This window comes from Dunckerocampus dactyliophorus, chromosome 21 (assembly GCF_027744805.1).
Source record: "Dunckerocampus dactyliophorus isolate RoL2022-P2 chromosome 21, RoL_Ddac_1.1, whole genome shotgun sequence".
NCBI lineage: Eukaryota > Metazoa > Chordata > Actinopteri > Syngnathiformes > Syngnathidae > Dunckerocampus > Dunckerocampus dactyliophorus.
In genome coordinates, this window is record NC_072839.1 from 10,604,149 (window position 1) to 10,619,988 (window position 15,840).

At 42.0% G+C, this 15,840-nt stretch overlaps 1 protein-coding gene across 1 annotated transcript in view; it reads right to left on the bottom strand.

Moving 5' to 3' along the window:
* The window catches only part of cdh7a (cadherin 7a), a 107,143-nt gene that overhangs the window by 38,266 nt on the left and 53,037 nt on the right, over nt 1-15,840 (bottom strand). Inside the window, exon 4 of the mRNA XM_054766036.1 lies at nt 9,806-9,925. Coding sequence (XP_054622011.1) covers nt 9,806-9,925 — 120 coding nt within the window. The remainder of the gene's footprint in view (nt 1-9,805; nt 9,926-15,840) is intronic.

Consider the following 15,840-nt stretch of genomic DNA (forward strand, 5'->3'; position numbering starts at 1 on the left):
ATTTACACGGAATGGATCCCGTAACACAAAAACAGCCCTTACAAAACGGGGAGACGGCATCTCCAGCCAGGTGACATTCAGGCATGGCTGGAGCCATTCAGGGGCCTTAGCGGGCCACATGATGCTGGAACACAAAGGAGCTGTGGGTTGCAGCAGCAGATCTGGTGGAAAACCACCGCTGTCCAATCATCGTGCTTTTTCAGGAGCGAGAACACAGCGTTTCCTAGGGAGATAATCTTATAAAAACAACCAAATTATCTTTTCACCTTCATTGCTGTGCAGTGTGTTTCTTTCAGCTTGAAAACGACATGTTTACACAGAGCTAACATGAGAAGATGTATTTATTTATGTAAGCCAACTCTTCTACTCCCGAACCGCTGCACACAAAAGGCTGAACATCTGTCCAAATATGCGTCCCTATTGTGTTACCTGTGCCATTATTTTTCTGACAAATACACCACAATGCCATTAAACCCCATACGTTGGATTGAGTTGACATTTCTCACACAGCAACAACTACGAAGCAACCCAATGTACCTTTAAGGTGTTCGAACGAATCACCATGAAATTTGGCACACACAGCACGTGTGTTTCAAATTTGAGCGTGACTGTTTGAAAAATATGGCCGCCATCAAAGAAAACGTCTTCTGGCAAGTAACTACTAGCCCCCAAGTCAGGGACTGCTTGTCGAATGCTTCTGTAACTTTGATGATATCTGTATGACATGCATGCTAGCATGACTTCCAAAGCATTTTGAGCACAACTCATCGAAGGGGCCACAAACACATCAAATTAGTGTTCTGACTGAATAATGCATGTGTGTTTTGCTTCTTCTTTGGCTTTTTTTATAACACAAACGATGATGCAAGGGCATTTAGAGACTTCTGTGACACCATACGCGTCATCACTTCAGATCAGGGGTGTCCAAAGTGAGGCCGAGGGGCCATTTTCGGCCTAAGGCTGTTTTTTTTCCCTGGACCCTGGCACATTCTAAAAATATAATTTGACAAAAAAAAAAAAAAAAAAAAAAAAAAAAAAACACTAACAGCAAAAATGGAAAAAATCAGCAGCAATTTTACAAGAATAAAGTGAAAATATGAAGAGAGAAAAGTTGTAATGTAACAAGAAAGTCATAATTTTACAAGAATAATGTAGTAATATGAGAAAAAATAGTCATTTTAGTAGCATCAAGTTCAAATCTGAAAAGGAAAAATGTGTCATATGAGAAACAAAAACACAAAAGAATAAAGTTTACATTTTTGGAAAAATTAGGTTGCGGAAAAAGTTATGTAATGAGAATAAAGTAAAATATTCAGGGGAATAAAGTCAAGAAGAAATTTTACAAGAAGAAAGTTGAAATGGTTGGACAATTTTTAAAAAGCAGCCGAAATGGGAAAAAAAACAGCTGCAATTTTATGAGAATAAAGTCAAACTATTAAGAGAAAAAAAGTTGTATTCTTAAAATAAAAAAAGGCTAAATTTTATGAGAATAAACTCATATGAGGAAAAAAAATAATGTAATTTTAGTAGCATAGAGTTGAAATATTAAAGAAAATATAAGTAAACATAACAAAATAAAGTGGTAATTTTTGGAAGATTAGTTTGGGGAAAAATATATCATCATCTCTGCTAAAAGTCCAAATATTACAAAAAGCAAATGTACGATTACAAAAGTTATCTAAGAAGAAAGTTGAAATATTTGGAAAATTGAAAAAAACAAAAATGAGAACAAAAGAGCAAAGAGGAAAGTTCATGCTAATGATACACTCTCACCTCTATGACAAAGCTGAGGTGCAGTTTTTGGACACCCCTGACTTGGATGCTTTTAACAACGGTAAGCTTCTTTTTACACTTATTAAAAAACATGACGTGTTGTCATTGGTTGGTTATACACACAATATGGAGTAGAATAGAGCCATTCACGTTCCAGTATTAAAATCATCATAGAGTGGAATTATATGGTTTTCCCCATCAGTGAATTCCTGACAGGATGTGTTCTTCACACGGTGCATATGTTTGTGTGTTGTTTGTGATCAGGAAGAAATAATTGCACGGCAAGCCGCTATATTAGCCAACAGCAGGAGGCAGAGAGATTTATGAGTTGCCTTCAGCCGTAATGTTCTCGATTTAGAGCAGTCAGCGCAGCAGGAGTCCTCAACAACACACACCTCCCCACACACACACACACACACACACACACACACACACACACACACGCACGCAGGACGTGCTAATATCTCAATCAGGAGATGATCACAGCCAGCAGACGTCTCCATTTTGACATTTTCAAACGGGCGGCCAGTTGGGATTGAATGTGGCCTTTCCCTTTGTTTGAGCTCGTGGCTTTAATTAGATTCTCCAAAGCCGGACCCGTCTGGCCAGCAGTCACCTGTCACTTTCACGTGTACGCCGTTTTGAGAGGCAAGTCATGTCACATCTTTACATACCCTTCACAATGTAATTAAGGCAGCGGGTGATGGAGACTAACTAAATTCCCTTATTGTTATTCCGAGCCTCGAGAGGTCTCTGACTTTGCATGCATGCATCTTTAACAGCCTTAATGTGCACGGGTAATTGTGGCTGAAGGACCTGCAGTATCGCCAAGGTGCACCACGCTGGAGGCAGCTGCTCAAAGCCCCTCAAGCCTGCTATCAATTACAGCACGGTCCTTAACGCCGTTTTCACCTTCAGACTAAACTACAAGCAATCAATCAATATGAATTACAAAATAACCGAGCAGCTTTAGGCGTGGCTACGTATTTGCCCCGCATTATGCATTGCTTGGAAGCGGTTCAGCCTATTCAGGATTAAGCACCTTCCCCAAGGGCACCTTGTCGATTCAATTTGGGATTAAAAAGCAGGGTAAAGAGAGTTGTTGGACGAAAGTGAGCTGGGATGCAACACTGACCGTTAGCCCTCTGCCACCTAATCGCTACGGTGCAGCATTGCAGTCGGGCAGCTTAGGAGTGTATTTCAGCTCAAGTACTTTGTCAAAGTCACCCACCGCTATGGCCCGGCCGTGCCGCAAATGAGACTAATTAGTAACTAGCAAAGACAGAAGACCAACGCTCATCCCACAACACTCAATCCTGGCCTGCAAGAAAATGCAGAGGCTTGCCCACTTGCTTTGTTCTGTGGTATTGACAAGGTGTTGAGTCCGCACCACAACAACACAATGATACTTGTGTATGCACAAGTCACATTAGCTCATAAACAAACAAGGAGGTCTTTTTGAATGGCTGTGAGGAAAAAAAATCGAATTGGGAGAAACAGGAACCATTTTGGTCCCAATGGCACTTTCATTTTGGGTCATACATCTGCAAGTTTAAATATATAGTGTGGCGTACCCCAGGGGTCAACACTGGGACCAAAATTGTTCACCTTTGAGATTTGTAAAGTCATGAAAGACCTAAAGCTAGTTTTATTTGCAGACAATACTACTGCATTTTTTCCGGAAAATGTACACAACAGCTAATAAATAAAGTCACAGATGAAATGACGATACTAAAAGGAACAGACTGTCCCTGAACCTACGTAAAAATAAAATAATGCCATTTTGTAAGAGCAGAAAGGACATTTATGCGCAAATAGGCGTCACAGACATTGTCAGGGTGAGCGAAAAGACATTTCTAGGCTTTATAATAGACGACAAAATGAGTTGAAAATGCCACATTAAGAACATACAACAAAGCGGCAAGAAATACTTCAGTGCTGAATAAAGGAAAATATGTCCTGGAACAAACATCACTACATACTTAATGTTCTCTGCTTTTACCATATCTAACTTCTTGTGTGGCGATATGAGGAAATAACTATAAAAGTACACTCCACTCGCTAAGTGAGCTACAAAAAAAGGTCAGTTACCAGCCGGTTATAGATATTTATTCCTAAAATCACAATTGTGTCTAACCACTCTTGTACTTAGGACTAACTCTTCATTTCCGAGGACTACTTGAAGTATTACACTGTCTGTACTCACTCAACAGCTCTTGACCTTTCATCACGGATTATATTTGTTATCATTTATCATCAGTGTTACATAAGATACCAATATGTCAATACCCTCAACTCCTATTGTAACACATTGTGATGCTGCATTAACATTTCTTATGGTATTCCAAATCAGGTTCTTTGTCAAAATTGGGAAACGGTACATGTTGAAAACAGGATGTGAACAAACAAATGTGTTAGCAATTGATGTGAAACAGAAAGAGGGGAGGATTAAATAACCTTTGCTTCTTCCCACTTCTTTTTGGACAACCACTACCATTGCCGTATCGTCTTGCTCCAGTTTTACACACGTGCTTGTCAAAGTGTGAACCAAATTTGGCGGTGATTCAGCAAAACACAGTTATAGTGAGTCGTTTCATACAGCGCATTGAGCCATGTGAGAAATTTCAAGTCATGCCAAATTGTGAGGTTTAATAACAGCGCCACCATGTGTTGTATTTGTCAAAACAGTAATAACAGGAGCAGAAGAGACTTTGCGCTATTTATTATCTTTTGCTGTGATCTTCCACCCGTCTCAAACAAAGCTCACCATTTTGTTCTTTGAGCACAAAATAATCAAGCAGAGAGAATCTAAAAAAATGTCACTTTTACCTTTTTTTCCCCAAGAAATAATATTGCCTCGTCCGTGACCTTTCGTCCACGGCCTCCCGTTGCCACGGTAATCCTCTCCTCATTTCTCATCAATCGGTATCATCTATATGTCACCTTGCCCTTGACATTCCAGGGTCTCAGACTGCCAAATCGCTATAGTCTGCTTCCAGTGGTTACGAGGCTTAAGGCTGGGATGTAGCTCAGTGTAGACCTTCAGTGGATATTTGGTCGTGATCCATTATCTTCCATGTGGGTGACGATTGCACCCTGTGTTGAAGATGGACTGTTTATAGAAATGCATTAAATCCTTGGACTGATCCACTGCGGTAAGAGTAAAGAACTTAGCTTAATGAAAACCATGTCACTGGCGTAGAGTGCTGATGTGAGAGTAATGGGGACTTTATGGGATGGACATGTTGCTTGGAAATCACTTAAGCAAATGTCCGCGCTCGCTGTAATTGGCGTAGTCGCCCTGCTGGCTCATCCCCGGGTTCAAGTGTTCTTGCAAACATCGCTAAAGGTCGATGACCTGACAAAGGCAAGCGCTCAAACACAGTACTTGGGAGTATAGTCAGTGTACAGCTTGGAGATTTACTAGCAACAACAACAAAAAAAAAACGCTACTACATGCCATTCGGTCTTTGTACAACTGGAGCAGAAGCCTGGTTCACAATGCCAGCAGTAAGTCGAGCCAAGGCTTCTGTTCATAATCTTTATAGACATGAGGGCATGCAGTTTGGGAGCCTTAGGATCTCATCTCTGCCATTTGCAGATGTGGTCCTGATGGCCTCATTAGGCTGTGACCTTCAGCGTTTACTTGGGCGGTTCGCAGCCGAGTGTGAAGCTTCTGGGATGAGACTCGGTACCTCAAAACATGAGGCCATGGTTCTCGGTCGGAGAGGGGTGGAATGCACCCACGTGGGGGAGTTCAAGTATCTCAGGATCTTGGTCACAATTGAGGGAAGGCTGGGGCCTAAGATAGCCAGGTGAATCGGTGCAGCATCTGCAGTAATGTGGTCGCTGTACCGGGCCGTCAGGGTGAAGAGAAAGCTGACACAGGAGGCAAAGCTCTCAATTTACGGCTCGATCTACGTGCCAATCATGGTCGTGAGCTTTGGGTAGTGCCCAAAAGAGGGAGAACGCGAATACAAGCGGCTGACATGACTGTCCCCCGAAGGGTGGCTGGACTCACCCTCACAGACAGGGTGAGGAGCTCAGAGTGGAGCAGCTGCTCCTTTCTGTCCAGATGCCTCCTGGATGCCTCCCTATTGAGGCATGCCCAGGTAGGAGGAGGCTTCGGGGCAGATCTAGGGCACACTGGAGGGATTATGTCTCACAGTTGGCCTAGGAGTGCCTCAGTGTCCCCTTGGTGGAGCTGGAAGAGTTGGACGGAGACCGGGAAGCCTGGGCGTCCCTGCCCGGATAAGTGGAAGAAAATGGATGGATGAAAATGACTCAACACATTCCACAGTTTGTTTCTTTCGAAGTAATAGCAGAAAATGTGGCATTACTGCTGTGTCGGCAGGTATGAAGTTGAGCCCAGGCTGGCAGCGCCAACTTCTAGAAAGTTAACTCCATGAAGACGAGGTCGACGCATCCCAATATTCCCCTTAGTAGCTCATAAAGGAACTTCTGGAAAGCCATAAAAGCCTTGTAGACAGTAACCGGATGCCCCCCTTGACAGACAAGTTACAGTCCCATCCTTCTCCGCCCCCCCTTCTTTTTTAACGATGAGCCACGCAGGGGTTATGAAGGTCAGCGCCGTCAAAGAAGACATGGTGGCCCCATCAGTCACACCTCGCTCGCTATTTAACAGCTTCAACGCTGCGTCTCATGCTGGAGCCATGAGATGCAATCAGCTTCTTGGTTGGGGTGGAATGAGAACTTAATCAGTCGTGGTCGGGACGCTGGCGCCGGCCCAAAGGCTGTAACTAGGTGCACATTAAGCGTGTGGGGGTGTTAATAAAGCAGGGATTGCGCTGCACAACGAGAGGCAAAGTAACATTTCCCGCCCCGAAAGATGTTTGCACTTCATTAGGTACACCTGCATCATCAAATAAGAAGATCTGATACAAGAACGTTATTAACGAAAGGAGGAAGAAAGACGCCATTTTGATGGATGATGCTGTCAGAGAGATATTAATTTCACAATATGTTTATCATAGACGCTGTACAGCTGCACTGCATCACATTGAGTGGTCCTGAGCAACATGAAGGATGCAAAATATGAACTTCTTGATGAAAGACGCCAAGGCAGACAAAACAATAACATTCTATGAAATAAAGTTCTTTCTTCCTACTCGTTTTTGGACAGGTTGAATTGTAAAACATGCGATGCACTTCAATGTATTTTTGTGAAGCATGCTTAATAGATTTGCATCAGTTTTATGCTAGCCCTTCTCCTTAACGCAGCAGTTTCGTGTATAGGTGGTTGTCGAGCTACGAACGAGCACAAAAAAAACAAAAACGAAACACTGCTTAGTTGTTACTGTCGCTTTCATAGGAGCAGGTCCTTGAACATGCTCATGGATACTGTGGAGACCAGGCAGTTATGTGTATTGTTTAAAGTGTGGGCTGAGGAAGACATTTGCTGATGTTTTGGCCTGGTTACGGCCGACAGCACTCCGTTTTGTTTTCACAATAAAGAGATTGTTGATCGACCACCTCCTCGTCATCCCTTACAACGTCATGGTAGACTTTACAATACTATCTTTATCCATCATGATGGTTGTGACAGTCGAATGATTGAGACAAGTGTGGCCAATATCGAGCACCAACTGTAGTGTATTCTTCCGTGCTGCAACTTGTTTTCGAACGAGTCTTCCAAAGCGCTTTTATATACACTTGTATATCGGAATTAGCATTTGAAAGGCTAGTGGCTAATTTAGCCGAACCAATCCAACTTACATTTACAGTCATGAACAAAAAAATGAGACTTTACTCATGGTGTTATTATTGAATGTTTACAGTCAAGCTTTTTCTTGTCAAGCAGTCCTCTTAGCAGCCTGCCTGGTGGAGAACTAAATCCCTGCATTGCAGAGGCTGTCACCACCTCATGAATTAAAAGTACATTCATAAAAAAGAAAAAAAAAAGAAAAAATCAGTGCGCGTGTGCTCTCAGTGTTAGAGGATGAAGCCCAATATTATGGCAAGCCTGTATTTTTATGTGTTCTTAGCGTGAAGTATAGGCGAGCCCGGGCGGGGGCCGTGGCTAATGAGGCAGCCGCGGAGACGTGACAAGGACTATAGCGCCGGCTGCGCTCCTCGCCGTGAAACAGCCGACGTGTCAGCAGGCTTTGCTCACATCTGAGGATGCTGCTGCTTATTTCAGGGCTGTCCCCCCCCCCCGCCCCGTTCTTAAAACGTTATTACTGGATGTTTTTCATGTTTCATCAGGTGGGAGGATGTAATATTCGTATCGCAGAGCTTTAATCTGTTAAAATAAAAACAAAAAAAACATTTAAAGTTTGAGATGCTCACACTTTATTCGGTACACCGGCACAATCTAATGAACAGTATTGAAAATTGATTGACACTGGGGGTGTCATTTCATTTAACATGTTTATTGTTTGGGGTATAATCTTGATGTATGCATCATATTAATATTTCGATCCTGCCATCCCCCCATTTATTAAGTTTTGTTTATTTTCTATTTTTATTTGCAGTCGTAGTAACAGTAGTGCTTCCTGTTCTGCACTTTGTCTGACCTTACATTCTTCTCCTCTTTGTGTTCTGTTTTCAGAGGCCTCACTCCAGCTGGAAGCGGGACAACTTGGTTGATCTGGCTACTTAAAACCCCTTTTTTGTAGCCGGGGAACACCGGTTCTTTCTTCCATGCTGTGAGGATGCGCTCGCTTGGATTTCCTCTCCTTTTTGGACAAATAATAGTTGTGTCTGCTAGTAGTGTGCCATGCAGCCTGGCTCGCTGCTTCTCCTTGTCTTACAACCGCAACTTGTTTCAGAGTGCCTTTTTTCAGTTAAGTTACTTCTGCTCCCTCCTTTGTTGGCTTTGTTGCACCTTCTGTGACTTTCATTAAAGAGAGACTACAACTGTTTTTCAGCCTCATACTTCTGCATCTGGGGCCCAACTTAAAGCTGATTTTTATAACAGCACGTTTTTTACAGTTAAGTTGTTTCTGATTCCTCCTTTGTTGGCTTTGTTGCACTTTGTGCGGCACTCAGGTATTAAAGAGAATACAACTGTTTTTTTAACCTTGTGCTTCTGTATATAGGGTCCAATTTAAATCAGATTTTTTGTAACCGGGAGACGCCGGTTCTTTCTTCCATTCTTCGAGGACGATCTTGCTTAGACTACTTTTTGGAGAAATAATAGTTGCGTCCGCTAGTGGTATGCCCAGTTGTTCCCTGCCATGCAGCCTGTTTTCCCTGTTACAACAACAAGTATTTTCATAGTGCCCCCCCCCCCCCCCCCCCCCGCCCAGTTTATGCTCTCTCCTTTGTTGGCTTTGTTGCACTTTGTGTAACTCTATTATAGAAACTACAACTGTTTTCCAGCCTCACGCTTCTGCATCTGCGGCTCAAACCTAAACAGTATAACAAGTAGTTGTGGAATTATTTATATTTCTATCTTATGCTGTTTTTTTTGTTTTTTTTAAATCATAGAACCTACATCAACTCGACTGGCAAAGTTTTACATCTTAAGTAAAGATCTTTTTTTAGCAGGCACATACAGTAAGTGTAAAAATAACTTTACCACATACATAAATTCTCTTCAGCTCTTCAACAAAAGCGTAATGAAAAAGGCAATTTTGCCGCACAATGTTGTCTCTCACTTTTTTATAGTAAAGTGCAAAAATAAGTTAACCAAACTTAATATTACATTAGATTAGAAGATTGATCCCTTGGGCGTGTGCCCGACAGGAAATGGACATTTTCTGCAAAAGAAGCTATTATTACTATTGTCATACAAGTGTAAAAAGAAGTTAACCACTGTAAACTGTTAAATCAATGAAACACTACCTTAATGAGATTTCCAGTGATTATTTCACACAAAAATCTTGTCGCAGCTAAGGTGCTTGTAATTAAGAGGTTCTGCAGTATCCTTACAGTGTTTACTTTGCTATTTTAATTTGATTGACAGACAAGCCTAATGACTTAACTACCCGACAAGCAAATCAATCCATCAATCAATTAAAAAGCCCGCCGTTACTCTGCAAACGCACACACACACACACACACCTACCTGTCTTGGGCTCCACAGAGAAGTACGGCTGCCCGTGCACGATGCTGTACACCACCCTGGCGCTGTTCCCGTACGTGGGGTCGTCGGCGTCCGTGGCCGCCACTTGCACCACCATGGTTCCTGCGGGGAGGGGGTGGGGGTGGGGGCGGACAGGCCTTCATTAGTTACCACGGCAACAGCCACACGTTTTTAAACGAGGCTAATTGCGGAAACGGTCGTCACATCCTCGCAGTGTGTGACCGATTGAACTTGAAAGGCAGTGGAGGGGGGGACGCGGTGTGTTGGAGTGAAACTTCTGAGGCGGTAAATAATCTCATTATGCTGTCTTTATTTATATTTAGTGTGGTAATGACTGCTTATTGTCGTATGTAATGCAGAAGAGGCTTCTCTAACGAGGCTACAAAACAACAAAAAACACTCTGAGCCGCTTGTAAGCAAGGTGATTTAATTCACACGGTTCCCATTTTTAAGTTCTTTTCGGCTCCAGAAGCCAAATTGGATTGACTGTCCACGTTAAAGGGCACTTAAGAGTTGTTTGTCCAGGATGTTCCGGGACATTCTTACACTCCTGAGCATGAAATACGATGCAATCAGGCGTAATGCAAAGGATGCTCTCAATTAGCAAACACTGTTATGTGCACATTTAGCATATTAGCATATTTATGGGCTTCAAATGAGCTCTTACACACTGTTGTGAAACATTAGCTTGTTAGCTTGCTGCTAAAATTAGACCCAAATTAATGTGATAAGTCAACATAACAGCTATAAAGCAGAAGATATGATTGTAAGCTGGTCATTTTTATGTTTATAAAATATGCTCATGTTCATTTAGCATATTTTCATATTCAGATGGGTTCCAATGAATGCTTACACACTGTTGTGCAACATTAGCTTGTTAGCTTGCTGCTAAAATTAGACCCAAATGTATGTGATAAGACAAAATGATCGCTATGAAGCAGAAGATATGAATGTAAGCGATTGATTTTTTTTCCTGTTTATAAAATATATACATGTTCATTTGGCACATTTTCATGTTCACTGGCTTCAAATGAATGCTCATATACTGTTGTGAAACATAAGCGCGTTAGCTTGCTAAAAGTGAACACTAATTAATGTCAGGAGGTCAACAAAATGATTATACACTAGTAAATTAGCATAAACGCCAACTACTAAATTCCAGTGTATCCAAATGTTGACAAACCAACATTTGCAAGGAAAATGAGGAAAGTTAAGGAAAATTCACACGACGGGAGTAGCGGGGTGACCAAGTATACCGCCCACAGGATGTGCCACGCCGAAAAAAAAAAAAAAAAAAAAAGGGAAAATGGGCGCCGGGAAAAAAAGTGCAAGATATGGGAGTTTCCCGGGTAAAACCGGAGGGTTGACAGGTATGTAGAAGTTGCACGGGGGCAAAAACAATTTAAATCACCTTAAATTCTAAAATTCTATTGCTAAATCAGGCACTAGCATCACATTCAATTATTTTTTTAACTGGTTATTGCCTTTCAGTTAGCCATGATGCTAACATTGCCAGCACAGGAAGTCTTATTTATCTTATACAGAGCTCAACTCCTGAAAAAGGGTGCACACTAAGACTATAATGCGGCAAATAAGTCACCGCCTTTGCCTGCATAGTAAAACTAAAAGGGAAGATGAGCTTTTAATTCAAAATTCAACAAACTATGGGTTTCACACAACTTTTCGTTGTTAGACTGTGCGTCAGCGCTAGTTTTAAACCTGACGCCTACACCAGCTAAATAATAATAATAATAATAATAATAAAAAAGGCATAATTTTCCATGTGTTTTTCTCCAGTTGGGCAGCTGAATATTTCACTTTAATGGGCCAAGAGTTTATACTGTAGCATATGACAGAAAGCGCCGCCTTTCAGAAAGCAAAGCCGCTCATAAAAAGCTCACTTTCCGACACGAGACGTGTTTTACGGGCTTTTACAGAATGAAGTGATCATGGAAATTGAAGATTAGAGTCTTCCCTTTGGGTCGTAAAAGGCAGAATTAACAGGCTTTGTCCGTGTATGGTGAACAATATAACGCCGGGTGCTGGCTGGAGAAGGACACCTGGATTATATCATCACCTCTTAGTCATGACAGCTTCTATTACAACTGCTTTAAAGCACCAAGGTCAAAGGATGAGGAGGCTAAATCTCTATTATTGCTGCATAGTTAAAAGTGCTTCACATGGTCATTTTTTTGGGGGGGGCGGAGGTGTTATTTGCAGGCAAAAGAGTGAAAGGTGATGTCCAGAAAAGCCAAACAGTTACATTTTTCAAGCTCCAGCGCAGTCATCCGCTACCTTTCAATGTATGTCCATCTTCATCCACGCAATGTCGGATTTTGGCAATATTTCTTCGGTTTGTTTACACGTACGCCGCAGCTGTGCACCAAAATGCGGGTCCTTAATCAGTATCTTGGGCGAAGGAATGTCATCTGCTCGTAATGAAAACAAATGTGGCGTGTTTAATGTGAGGGGGAGGCAGGTATTTTATTCAGGAAGTTGTGCACACCCAGACTGCATCCTGCTGCTGTCAAGTGGTAATGTGCGCTCCCGGGTGCAAACACACACACACTTTGGAATGAATACACAAAATGCAAAGTGTACTCATGATTAAGGCTCATTCTTACACTGCAGGGGTCGAGAACTGACATGGGAGGTGTTAATAAATAAATAAAACGTTCCTATTTTGTAGCTAAGATTGATCAAGCCACTTTTTTTCTGAATATGATCATTTCGATGCAAGATTCCAAACAGAATTATGCTGTTTTTTTTATTTGGGACATTTGCAACTACCAGAGGTGGGAGAAAGTCAGTGTTTTGCAAGTCTCAAGTAAAGACGCGAGTCCACGTCACATCTCAAGTCAAGACAAGTCCGGTCGAGTCAAGTCCAAAGTCACGGGCTTGGAATTTTTGAGTCCTTACAAGTCATAAGCGCTGTCAAGTGTACCAAATAGAGTATGATGACCTCGTTATTTGCAAATGCAAATTTAATTCTCACCAGCAGCATGTTGCCACTGTCACAAGAAAAGAAAAAAAAATTGTCTAAAAACAAATGTCTTTTAATGGAATTTTGGGACTAAATAGTATTTTTTAAAATGATTCAATTAAATTACAAAATATTAAAATTACAGAATAATCCCTTAATCATTAATACCTTAATATTCAATAAATGTATAAGAATTAATTTATTAAAATATATTATTATTTTTTTTAAACTTTATTTTGTAAAAAAAAAAAAAATTTAAAGTACATAAAAAATTAAAAAAAATAAAAGTAAAAAAAATAATTATTTAAATATATGTAATTTATATATTTATAATAAAAAAATTAACATTTTATACAAAATAAAATTCACAATTGTCATTATCACTGCAAAAAATAGCAATACAGAACACATGGGATGTGCAAACGCCCCCCCCCCAAAAAAATCACCTGATTTTACTGTACTTTAAGTGTGTAATTCTGCACAGAAATTGATAATTGATAGAGAATTGTAGCGACGTTTAGACTGCGGCTGGAGCGGTGTTTGCGAATGAATCCCACATAGTCGTGTATTAACTGAGCATAATGTTACCTGCATAATGCCACCTGAGTCCAAACGTTTGAACATTTTGGCTCCCTGTCGTCTACGCAGTGAAAAACTAACTTCATGACAGTTGATCTGAGGGCAAGTATACCTCATTTTTAGCCTTGGGCACCGATAGCCACATAGGTTTTCGGTCTGGTTACTACAGTTTACGTCGGTCTGGTTACTACCGTTTACGTCGTTTAAGTTTTGGTACGCATCACTACTTCTTAAGCCACAATCTTAAAGTTTGCTTTTTTTAGAGGGTTTTTTGTTGTTTTTTGGGGGGTAAAGTGTTCCTGCCAACGCTCCCTGTCCTTTCTCTGCTGTGTGTGGCCGCAAACAATTGTGCAACAATGTTGTTGAGCTCTGTCTCTGGACCTGGTAGCTTGCTAAAATTAAATTCAAGTTAAAGTTTTAAAGTTCACATACCGAAATTGATTTGTATTAAAGGAAAAGAGCTTTTTGACAGTCAAGCTCAGTGTTTCCATGAACAGGAACAATGGCGACCGACTGTAATTGAACTTGGGTTGACATTACATCCCTCCCGGCTTGTAACGAGACCTCCGACTGCTCCTTTCGGCGCTCCTCACGACCGTCCTCACAGCGTTGGCGTCTTTTATTTGACACGGCCGCCGTGATTAAGACAAAAGCCTTCAGAGATTTCTCGGGCCGAAAGGTGTCGGCGCGCATGCTTCAAATTACTTTAATGAATTAAAGTCATGATTTCCTCCAAATTGAAGCCATTCATCAGCGTTGGGGGCTAATGATTTAAAGACACCCATAAAGGAATAATTGTGGACAAGAGGTGCTCGGCCCGTCCCTCCTCATAATTGCTTTGACATTTTTCTCCTGCCCACCCCCAAGGTGGGCCTTCACATGAGCTGGAGGACTAAAGAGAGTGGCGGAGAGGTGACCCTGGTGGTGTGAATGCGGCCCCGACTGCAGTCGTCGTCTTATCTCAACTTGGACACGAGAGACTCGGAGCCCTCGTGCTAATCCTGTGCTTCCTTAAGCCTGAGCTCTGCACTGACGGTGTAATCCTTCCGAGATCTGTGTTGTAAGCAAAGTGTTGCCATCCACTCCACCCGCCCACCCCCCAACAACACCCCAAGATAGTTTGACTTTGACGGTAGCCGAGCAGCCGCAACAACACATTTGTTTACACTAATTTCCATCTGTATGCTAGTGTGCACGTTTGAGGTGGCGCCCAGGGGAAGAATTACTTAGTTTTTTCATCTCAGTGATCCTGGTGGAACCTCGTGTTGCCAGTCTTTCTGGAAAAATAAATCTTTGAATGTATGCAAATGAGCTACATACGGACCCAAAGATGGTCTATACAAGTGGTTCTCAACTGGTTTGGCTGCGGGACCCACCATCACCCCTTAATGACAAGCGGTGACCCAAATTGCGGAAATTTTTCAACTTAAAATTTCTCCCCTCGCCCCCCATGTCCTTCCCCTCCCATTCAAAGTCACCCAGAAACATGGCACGCACCTTGTGGCAGACGAGAACGCGAGGTGCATTCACAGACATTGGGTCGTTACTACGGGTGTCACGATACACTCAGCTCTGGACGATGACTCGCAATAATCGCCTTAGCGCGCAGGTTCCAATAGAAAATGAATGGAGTGGAGGCGATGTCGCCTCCAGCGATTGTGTTTTGATCTGACAGACCTTAAGTAACTTTGATCAAACGCAGAATTACCACAGTTTCTGCTTGGATATTAACACCGCGGCAGCTGTTGAACTCCAAAGAAAAAAACACTTCATGAGCGAGTGAGAACACAAGTGTGAGTGCAAGCTGGATTCCATGCTTTATAGTGTGCGCAAAGCACTTCATGTGTGGTTCCAATCCTGCCTCACGCACTTCCACATTATGTGGAAAGTATTAGCATTCACAATCGCAATGCCATAGTTCAGTCTGACAACGCTTCTGGCTGCCCTCTTCTCCAAAGACAGCTTTTCACTAAACGAGAAATATTGTCACGTTTTAATCTCCCCTAGTGGTTACATTATTATTGTATGATTTCTTTTTTTTTGGAAGAGATGTCTTCATCTCCATCATCTCTTTCGTGCTTTTATTTTGAGGGCGTTTTACCTGCTGCAGGATGTGTGTTGCGCAGATGTTTACCAAGCGTTGCCAAGGTGGAGCGGCCTGAAAGCTGTGCTGTTTCAGCTGCCGGCGCGACCGGAATCGGAGGGGATCTTTTTTTCAAGGGTGTTTAAATATACGGGAAAAATACAGGAATGGGAGGATGCCGGGAAAGAAGGGCAGTATCTGGAAGTTTCCCGGGGAAAACAGAAGGATTGGCAGGTATGCATTGAATATATGTTCAGTTTCTTACTGAATAGGCTGCAGATGACAGTCAAAACATGTCAAGGTAAAAATCTCCCTCTGATATACCTACAAAACCTGTCTGAAAAAAAACTGAACACATACTTGATTTGACAA